Here is an 11603-nt window from a genome sequence, read left to right as displayed (position 1 = left end):
AACAAGAAGATATTGTCAAAAGATGGAAAGAATACTTAGAAATACTGTATGAGGAAGAAACATTTAAGGAAATCGAATCAAAAGAAGAGGAAGAATATGAAAAGGATCCAGTCATGAGAGAGGAATTTGATAAAGCATTGAAGAATCTGAAGAACAAAAAGGCAGCGGGAATTGATGGAATACAAGCAGAGCTTTGGAAGGAGGCAGGAGAGAAAGTTAAAAACAGGCTGTTCCAAATTACCAGAGATATATACGTGACTGGCGAAATGCCAGAGGACTACATAAAAAGCATAATTATCCCCATCCCAAAGAAATCAGTAGCAAAGAAATGTGAGGAATTCCGCACCATTAGCCTCCTATCACATGCATCAAAGATACTAACAAAGATTATATTCCAACGTATTGAATCCAAGATAGAACAATCATTGACGGATGACCAATTTGGTTTCAGGAAAAATAGAGGAACGAGAGAAGCAATACTGGCACTGAGAATTATTATTCAGAAAAGGATTAGAAAGAATAAGCAAACATTTATAGCTTTTGTAGACATCGAAAAAGCATTTGATAATGTGAACTGGAAGTTAATGTTTGATATGATGACAAGAGTGGGGATAAAACAGGCAGACAGGAAACTGCTGTACAAACTATACAAAGATGAGTTGGCGGTTATAAAAATCCAAGATAACGTAGAAGAAGCGAAAATAAACAAAGGAGTGAGGCAAGGATGCACTCTATCACCAATTATATTCAATGCATACATTCAAGAAGCAATAGAAAAGATAAAAGAGGATACCAACCTAGGGATAATAGTGAATGGTCATAAAATAAGTATGCTGCGCTTCGCCGATGATATAGCGTTAATTGCTGAGACAGAAGAAGATTTACAACAACTAATCAAAACTATGGACGAAATTTTTATCAAGGATTTGCGTATGAAAATAAATGTACAAAAAACAAAAGTACTCGTATGTGGAAGTGAGAATGTGACCAGAACACAGATAAAGCTACGAGGAAACCAGACAGTAAAACAAGTTGATGAATTTGCATACCTAGGAAGCATCATCAGTAATGATGGAAGAAATAGTAGTGAATTAATAAAACGCATCTGTCAAGCGAAAATAGCATTTAACAGCAAGAAAACTCTTCTTGCATCAAGAAACGTTAGCCTAAAAATAAGGAAAAATCTATTGAAGACATATGTATGGAGTATAGCCCTATATGGGTGTGAAACCTGGACAATAACAATGGGAAATCGAAGAAGGCTAGAATCGTTTGAAATGTGGTGCTACAGAAGAATGTTGAGAATAAGCTGGATGGACAGAATAACAAATGAAGAGGTGCTAGAGAGGATATCAGAAGAAAAATTAATATGGAAAAGTATAGTTAGAAGAAGAAACGAATGGATAGGCCATATAATGCGACACGAAGGACTACTAAAATTGATCATAGAAGGATGCATAGACGGTAAAAACCATAGGGGGAGACCAAGATTAGAGTATATTCAACAAATAATTAAGGTCCAAGGATGCAACTCATACGTAGAAATGAAAAGGAAAGCGGATAATAGAGAAGAATGGAAGATGGCTGCAAACCAATCTACGGATTGAAACTATAGAGAGAGAATAGTATCAATCTCTGTTGATTTAAAAATGATGAGATACCCAATCGTCTTTTCCATTGCTCAATTGTGATGCCGTCTGCTTCTTCTAAAATAATAAAAAAATCATGACTTTATATAAATTGATTTAACACTTTAAATTTATTCCTAATGATACCCTCTTAATATACATATTAATTAAACTATTTACATATCCATACCGAAAAAAAATAGTCAACGAGGAAGTTGTAAATTAAATCTCCAATAAAAGGTAAGTACCTATACTGTTAACAGGACGTTACATTGACATTTGTTGTGTCCGTCTTATATGAACGTAACATTACACATTTTGCGCAGTTCACGTTGAACTCTGTTAGTTTAAAAATTATTTAACTATTGTAAAAAACCCACTTATAAACACAGCTCATGTTCTTAAAATCAAGGTTCTTTGAAAGGTTGATTTTGAGGGCAAAAATGCAATTTAAAGGTATATAAAATCCATTTTTATAACCATATATTTGATAAAAATAAGAAGGTCTATATGTAAATGTACCATCACCAAATATGTGTGTATTATAATTGCATAAAAAGTTTAAATTCGATTTGCACGTTATCAATATAATATTGTTTACACTATCAACAAATTTAAACTGCTCGTTTTTATTTATCAAAACGTGTACATCGGAAATTTGTGCGATTGCCTCATCAAATGATTTAGGAATAGGAGGCAGCACTTTTCGTCGTTCACGGTATATAGATTTTCTAATACTATTTATATCAGAAAATTTGGATGTACTACAATACTACATGAAGATAGCTCTGTGCGTATTATTTTATTTGGCCGTAAATTAAAATCCTCACATGCTTTTATTTTGCGCTTACCTCTTACTTCCAGCAAGTTTAAATCTTCAATAGTATTCAGTTCATGATTATGGATACCTTTCATTTCGATTAGTGTTGATTTTGAACAATTTGTTTTTACATACGCACTACAATCTTTTTTAATGCAACGCCAACTTATATTTCCCGAAACCAAATTTCTACTAAAGTGGAATTTAAAGTTACGAAAAATTAAACACTCACGATTTTTAGTAGTATTTATTATATTAAATTCCATTTTTAAACACTTGAAACTCTCGTAAAATATTTGTAGTTTTTGCAAGATTGCACAATGCATACACAGACAGAAGTGAGAGTCGTCATGAAGTCCAATTAAGGTAAAATGGACCGATATTCGATAATATCGATAAGAGTGTAACATAAAAATTAAAAATAGTTACAACGGAGAAAAATAATAAGTACAATAGTTCTAACTTAATAAGGTAATAAGTAGTATTGCTTGGTGCTCCAGAATACAGTTTGGCAACGTTGCACAGGTTCAACACATTTTCATTCAAAATATTTCGGGGGCAAATGGGTTATGATTTCGGGCGCAAGTGGGTCATAAAAAAAGGTGTGAAATGGTTTTAAACCAACAAAGCTACAAGTCATCTGCTGAGCGTAAATTTGATATGTTATACACTTGTAAGATGGTGACAACTGATAACAATTGCCAGTGTTACGTCATCTTTTAATGATAGTTGATGATATATTATTGGCGTTATCATGAAAACTACCTATATCACAGAACAAACAGAACGGAATCTTATTTCATTTAACATGGGCTCTTATGGGAGATATAACTACGTCCGACATTTCTAGATTTTAAACGTGCTGCCACTTACCGGGAATTTCCCTTTTTTCTTTATATCGTGCAACACTGTTCGTTCAAATTTTTAATTTATTATTATATTCAAACAATCAAACCGATTTTTTTTAAGAAATTGCATTTTTACCATTTATCTGAGTACAGAATGTAAGAAAAACAAAAACTATACATATTTTATTTATCATTATTTAGTTGATGAGTGAACAAAAATGCATAGGTACACAGAAGATTACAAAACAAATTACGTACGCTGGTTTTAAATAATCTAAGCAGTACCTACTAATTTTTTTTTTACACGCAATTGCCAAGAAAAATTGAAGATTTATCCTAAATAAATACTGGTAGAAGTATGTGACATTGTCACATAACCTGCACCTATATTCAGTAGGAATACATCAAATTCACTTTTACTACTCCCTAGTGCTGTAAAATTTACATTATTACACAGTATAAATTCAATTTATTTTTTTATTTTTAAAGACAATATTTCGGTAAATAATGTATACAATATCAAAACAAATAACAGCAAATAACAGCAAATACAAAAAAACTTTTGGACTTAGGAAAAATCGAGACGTACCCGTGATTGAGTACGAAAATCGACAGACGTGTTGGCCACATAGATAATATAATCTTATGTTATCTATGATTGGCCATGTGTTGTTGTTGTTATGAGTGGAATTGCCGACTAACAGTGTAGCCACAAACCACAGAACACTTAAAAAAAAGGTAATTTCTCGAAATGTGGCAGCACGTTTAAAATTCAGAAATGTCGGACTGTTTTTCGATGAGCCTTAAGATTCCCTTCTGTTTGTTCTGTGCTTATAGTTTGAAGTACATTATTAGATAACGGCCTATAGGAAGGGGCATGACCATGTTCGACCGGTAGCTGAAGCAAACGATGAATAGTCATTCTTTCAATATTAAATGCCGATTAGCCGGTTAGAGCAGTTATAGCTACTTTTTTTTTGGAGATATGTAGTTACATAAGCTTTGATAGTTTTGATTAACCATGATTTTCCAGTGCCACCAACTCCTGATACAAAGTGTCGCATAAATTTTTCATTTCCAAGCTGTAGTTCTTTTTTGTTTGAGTTAAATATTTTTTTTTTTTATCACTATTCAAATCATTTATTAAATCATTTGTTTGTTCTAGATTAATCGTTCCCATTTCTAGTTCACTCATTGCGTCTTGAATTTCGGCTTGTTGAAGTTCATCGTTTTCGCTATTTGGAGTCATTTTCATTGTCAAATTTTTAAGCAGCTCGTTCATATCGTCTTTAGATTTACGGAGATATTCAAGTCATTCATGACAGTCTAAAGCTGCATCAATTGAATCTCTGCACGACTTAAACGACTCAATATATGTATTATTATTTCCAAGAAGTTCTGATTCTATGCGCCAAGGTTTGAAAAGCATTAACAAGCAATAGAAATATTTTTCTGGTTCTAAATTTGCATTGTATTTTGGATGTTATATTAAGTATGATCGAGATCGTTCTTTTATAAATCCATATCCAGGATAGGCATATTTTACTTGGTCATTTTTAGGTGTTTGCTTTACAATGTCATAGTTCTTAGCATAATCAAATAAAGACAAATGTTTCAGCTCTATCAGCTATATAATGAGTATGAATGATAGAAGGAAAAAATATGTTATTTGACTCAGCATCTATCTAATAGTTCAATTTCTTCTTTACTTTTTAATCACCTATTTCTGAGTATACTTACACCTAACCATTTTATAGTGGTACACGGGTCAGTACCAAACAATGGAATACTAAGAAGTGTATCGCTACATTCTAATGAGCCGCATTCTCGATTACTAAGTGAACGTAATGCCACATTCCCAAGTTTGCTAGATAAAGTTTTTGTGTTATTTATGACGTCAAATGTTTGAGCCGCATTGGTTTTTTCAAGCTTGGTTTGATACTTGGTAACGTAAGATCTGGGTGCACATGATTTTTCTCCAATATATTGCAAGTCCATATTCTCATTCCATGATATTAAAACAGCTAGATTATAATCATGAATGTAAACTTCACTTGAATCTCTTGGTAAATCATATAACCTACTTTTACTTTTAAAATTTCTTCGCCCAACTATTTAAGTTGCTACATCTCTTAGAATAATTTCCTTAGTAACTGGTCTAGGAAAACCAAATCTACGAGCAGTGGTTAACCTGACGCGGTCCCGCGTGATGGCAGTTTGAATTCAAACGGCCTTTACGCGGAAATCCGCGCTGAACCTCTCAAACAACCGCCAACCGACGACGGACGACACAACCGCGCCAGGAACCGTCGGCCGGCCGCTAGGTGAACCGGATCGGTCGATTCACTTTTTCGTATTACGCGCTGACGACAAGTCCCGCTGATCGACCGTTCATCCGAACACCGTTTGTTCTTGATTACTTTTTATTTTTCGGACCACCGACTTGACCGAACCACCACGTTCCCTTCCAATAACAATTTGTTTTTTTTACCGTTCGTGATTATCTGTAAACTAATAAATACATTTTCGCACGTCCGTGCTAAACATACTGATTTTGTGTTTTTTTTTTATTCGTCGCTTTCTCGCACCCGAGTGTCCTCCACCTGCAGGACCACTGTCCCACATCCGCGAGGTACGCGTCAATCCCAGTTGTAGTTTTCTTTTTTCTCATGCAATAGCTATTATCCTTATTTGGTAGTTAATTACTCGTTCATGTAGTGTTGAAAACTTTCTTTTATCTGGCAAATGACAAGTTATTGTTTTTGCAATAAAATTGACGATTTCTTCATTAGAATTTTTTTCTACTATTGGGGCTTCGTCTATCCAAATAATTATGTGAAAATGTTGTAACCCCCTTGATTGATATTCTCGTCTCCAAGCATAATGTTTTACTTTACCTAGAGGCCCATTGTCAGCTGAAATAAATTCAAGCTAAACTCATTGTCTATCATTCGTGATGTTGACACTGGGTCATGTGCAATCAAAGCAGATATCGATTTACCATTTTCTGTATCATTATTAATTTTTCGTAAAAATGATTCTAACCATTTTCCATTTATACTCAGCTGGGCTTAAGGTTAAGAAGATGACGCGGCTACGGCGATGTAGTATATCACGGTGAGCCGGTCTTGAGATGAGGTTTGATGAAGGCAACCAAAAAAAAAAAAAAAAAGAAAAACAACACGCAATTGACGATCACGGTAGTGAAAATGAACACGTTTAATGGTGTATGGTATTCAAAAAGAAAAGAGTCGAACACGAAACAATGTCAGTATAATAATGTGTATATCTATATTTCCGTGATCGGAGACGGTGGCGTATGGTCGCGTCGACGGTCGTTTTACGAGAGAGAGTCGAGCTCCGGCGGCCGGTACTCGTACGACCTGTCTTCCCATCCCGCCTTAGTGGTGGGAGAGTCGACGGTGTCGTCGCCCGTGGTGGTGGTTGACAAAGTGTAGACTGGGTCGCAAGTTGCGACTCGCAACGGTGCCTGTACTTTGTACTGGTCGCCGTTACGTACCGTGTCATTCTCCCCCGCCAAACCGCCACACGGGTACTTGCGCCGGTGCTGGCGTCAGACCTGAGTTGGTCGTCTTGCGCTACCTCTTGCTCTCGCTTGAGGTATGCTTGTCCAACCGAACTGACCCTATGGGTGGTTAGGGGACCCGACCGGAGTGAAGAACGGTTTGTCGTACTCCATCTCCGGTATCCCCTCCAGCGACAGACCTGGCGCGGCAAGCCATGCGTCCTCAGATAGTGTATCTGGGTCGTTGCTTGGCGTTGGCCGCGCCTGGTTGGTGGTCGGTACTGGCTCCTCGGGCGTTTCACCCTCGGTCGCCGGTATGTCCACCTCCATCGCTGCTGGTGGCGTTGGTGTGGGCGGTGGTGGTGTGGCGGCTTCCGAAGTCGTGGTTGACGCTGGTTGCTTGNGCTTGCCTCGCGCTTCCAGGTCTTCCGCTTCTCCATCAGCTGTCGGAACTTACGTTTGTTCCTCGCCACCTGTGCCTCCGTCCTTACCTTCGCCACTGGACCAGTGGTGACCCTTGATGGCCCGGGGACCGGGGCCGGCCCCCTGGGCGTCTGGGGCCCGGGTGCACCCGCCTTTTGGGCCGCCTGGTGTTGTTGCGGCTTCGCTGGTGGGTGTTGCGGTGGCCGTGTGAGGGTGGTCGTGGCTGTGGCTGTGGCTGGTCGTGGCGTCGAACTATTTCGGCTACTGCTGGCTGTCGTTGACGGTTGTAACGGGTCCGTACCACGTTATCATTAGTTCAATATCCGATCGCGGATTAAGCCAATATTGGTTAGTGTTTCGCAAACGACTAAATATTGTAGTGAGATGCCTTCCAATTCATTGTTTTGTAATCGTTATTGATATTCTGCAGATGTTAATTTTTCAGTGGCATTAGTGATATTTAATTTATGATAAATACCAGCTTTTAATAACCTAATATTAGCTTCATTTAAAAGAAAGAACGAATATTGAGAATCAGTTCGATAAATTGGATTGTATGACAATAGTCTCGATTTAATGTATTAAGTTGGCTTTAATTTAACTAATCGATTACAATATTGACCATTTTGACCAAAAGAATAAATTGCAGGAAAACATTTTAAATCTAACTCTTTATCTCTATGGTCTATCAGATTTTCATTAATTTTAAGCATTTGGTAAAGCTCTGACGCTTTGGCATTTTTCCTGGGTTCATTTAAAGCATGTATAGTAAACTGTTCATAAAATGTTTCGTTAATATCCCTTTGAGTTAGAAAAGCGTTCAAGTTGGTCTGTTCTTCAATATTCAACTCAATACCTTCATTTTGTTTTGAAACTTTTTTACAATCTGTATTATTTTCTTTTTCTAATAAATCAGAATCTATAAAATGAACCTCCATATTTTGAAAGTTATTTTCAAATGTTTCATAATTTGGTATTATTATGTTACTATATAAATGATTATTTTCTTTTAACCATATAAGAGCATCATATATTTTGTTTACATCTACTAAGCTCTCCCATATTTTTTTTTTAGTCGACTGAACGCTACGAACTAAAATAAATAATTCATTATTTAAGATCGTATCGTTAGAATTGGGTAATTTTTTTAGTGTTTCTTCGATTGGTTATGGTAAATGGAAAGTTCTTCCAACAATTTTTTCAATCATATTACACCGGGTTGTTTCTTACCAGAAATAGACCCCATTCTAACAATAACTTGAAAAGCCTTTGCACGTTGTATCTTTTCAAAATTGTTTAATGATAATATAACATCAGGTATTAAGTCGTTTGGTACCGTTTATCGCGAGCGGACATTCGTTGCGTGCGTCCGTTATCGCCTTTCATTAATGGCATTCTGACCACCCAACCTTAATATGTCTGCTTCTAAATCCTCTAAACGTAATTTATCTTCATCGTCTAGCAATGATGGAGATAATAAAAACAAAATTTTTGTCTCGCCGAACCGATTTGCCTCTCTCTCCAAAGATGCCGATCCTCACCCGGAGGTGTTCAGTCCTCCGCCTGTCACAGTCTCGCCTCAAGCAGAGGACATCTCTACGCACACCTACATGGAACCGCCACCAACGACCAAGCCTCACATTCCCCCCTTCTATGTAAGTGACGGATACGACTTCTCTACACTCAAAAATTCCTTATTTAAAGTACTCGAACCATCGAGTATTTATTTTAAAACTACTCTCAAACACCTGATTATCCATCCTAGCTGTATATCTGCCTACAACGCAATGAGTAATTACCTAATGAACAATAAACAAATCAAATTTCACTCTTATCTACCCAAGGCACTTAGACCGTATAGCGTTTTCATTAGACACCTCCACCCGTCTACCTCTGTTGAAGACATTCAAGCCTGCATTACTGATAAAGGCCACGAAGTAATCCAGGTCACAAATATTTTACATCGTATAAATAAAGGTGCATTGCCTCTTTTCCGGGTTGATTTAAAGCTCGCAGATAATAACAGCGAAATCCTTGATATGGATTCCCTGTGCCACACAAAAATTAAAATCGAGCGGCCTAATATAAAATTATCCCCTCCTCAATGCAAAGATTGTCAGGCCTACTTTCATACGAGTAATTACCGTCACCATTCCCCTCGCTGTGTAAAGTGTGGGGATAACCATCCTTCCGCTAAATGCACAAAACCCCCGTCGACTCCCGCCAAATGCGCTTTATGTGCTGGACCACACACAGCTTCTTACAAAGGCTGTCCTGTGTACAAGAATATTATTCAATCCCGCAAGAATTCCAAATCCGCAAACAACGGAAAACTACCCACTCCAATCAATGTCTATGCATACCTAATTTCTTGTAGAATAATTTAGTTTGACAATGCACCAATCTTACTGGAAATGTTCTGTAGAAGAGAATGCTGCACTTTTTAATTCGATCTGAACATTATAAATGGAGCTATAGCCAAATATATTATGAATTTTTATGGTAAAAAAGAAAATGTTATTCTATAATATTCCCTGCGGCCCGCATCAAGTTCCCCGCTAACTGAGGAGATACACACACGCACTGACCGTAGCGCGTGCTTTGTCACAACGCTTGCGGCGGCAGTGTTTTCAGTTAATGCGTAACGGCTCGCGTATATATTCAATATTGTTCACAGATAAAAGAAAGGTTTCCTTTATCTATGATATTATTCTAGTGATGGTAACCTGTTATCAATACTAATAACTGCTATAATCTGCTACTGTTACTATCAAAATAACAGTTAAAATAACAGTTACTGTTATTGACTGTTATTTTTCGGTATACCTAACATAGTAACATGTCATATTATATAACATAATCTTATCATAGACTTATACTATTATTATAATATACATTGCTAAATTGCTAAGCAGTGATGGGATATTGTGTGGCAGCTGGCTACCCGCTATTTGCGTTCCTTTTGTAGAATCGTTACAACTTACAAAATAAAGTAACGATTCCAAAAAACTCATTAGGTAGTAGGTACCTAATATCTATACTCCGGCCACTGAGAGAGCGCTACTCCTTGGCGCATCCAAATGAACGAGCTCCGCGATTCCGTACCCATTTTTCTCCCACTCTACTACCTATTGGCCGCCCAACATGCCCCCACTCGCTACGCGGTGATGGTAGCTAATTCCACGGCCGCCGCAGCCGAGCGGCAACAAGTGGTTTGTCTACAGCGGCTCAAGTAAACAATAGAAATAATAACACCCGGCCTCGGGCATGTCTATTGTGTATACACTATACAACACAAACGATATATATGTAACACCAATATTTTATTTATGCAATTTTTTATTTATTTAAACCAAAATGAGTAATTACATAATATATGTATATTACATAATACACATTTAAATAACATGTATTTAGTAAAAAAAAATCGTTTAAATACCAAAAAAATGTAATACAAAAAAATTACAAATAAAATACATAACAATTATCGCAATTCATTTAATAATTCATAAATGTAATGCAAAATGGATTTTGTAAATAATAATACCAAAATAAAAAAAAAATTTAAATAATACAATAACAAAAAAAATAATACAAATTAATCATTCAGAATCTGAATACTCTGAATCAAAATCAGAACATTCAGAACCACTGGTATCACCTGTTCCTATTGTCATGATGTGATCTCCTTCGGCAGGTTCTTCCTCCAAAATTTCATCTGTGATGAAGTCGATTTCCCAGAATTTGTGTTCCTCCTTTACGACATGCTCAACAAAATTGGTCCACATTTCTTGCGTTACATGTTCTACGCCTTGTTTTAATAATTCTTGTACGTCTTTTATTTTGTATGTATTGTTATGCGTCCGGACATAATGTTTAACGGATGACCACGCGAGCTCTATCGGGTTTAGCTCGCAATGGTATGGAGGCAATCTTAATACGGTTTTATTGTTTTCTTTTGCGTACTCGTCGATAACGTATTTTTCGTGTTCCGATTTTATTTTTTTTACTCTCTCCAACAATACTGCCTTTACTATTGGTTGTATTACGACCTCACCTTTACTTTCCAGCCAGTTTATAATTTCTTGTTTTTTCCACGACCTTACTGGAGTTGGATCTTTTTTCACGGAATGATACGAGGCATTATCCATGACAATAAAATTTTTATTAAATTAATTAAATTAATTTAACTATTTTGGCAGATAATTGTGTTAAATTTAGAATTTAATTATATAATTTTAATTATAAATAGTAATTTTTATCTTTATTATAATTGTTAATTTTTTGATTTTGTTTTTAATAGTTTTTATAAGAGTAGCTTTTTTTACTTTATTAGAACGTAAAGTTTTAGGTTATAT

At 36.3% G+C, this 11603-nt stretch overlaps 1 protein-coding gene across 1 annotated transcript; it reads right to left on the bottom strand.

Annotated features, from left to right (window-relative positions):
- Nucleotides 1-10847: 10847 nt before the first annotated feature.
- LOC111027970 lies at nucleotides 10848-11396 on the bottom strand. Its single transcript, XM_022306487.1, has one exon. It carries the CDS (start codon nucleotides 11394-11396, stop codon nucleotides 10848-10850), a length of 549 nt encoding a protein of 182 aa, XP_022162179.1.
- Between the last annotated feature and the right edge of the window lie 207 nt (nucleotides 11397-11603).

This window comes from Myzus persicae, unplaced genomic scaffold (assembly GCF_001856785.1).
Source record: "Myzus persicae strain clone G006 unplaced genomic scaffold, MPER_G0061.0, whole genome shotgun sequence".
In the NCBI taxonomy this organism is placed as follows: domain Eukaryota; kingdom Metazoa; phylum Arthropoda; class Insecta; order Hemiptera; family Aphididae; genus Myzus; species Myzus persicae.
Note: the sequence above shows the minus strand (reverse complement) of the source record. Positions and strands in the feature narration are given on the sequence as shown.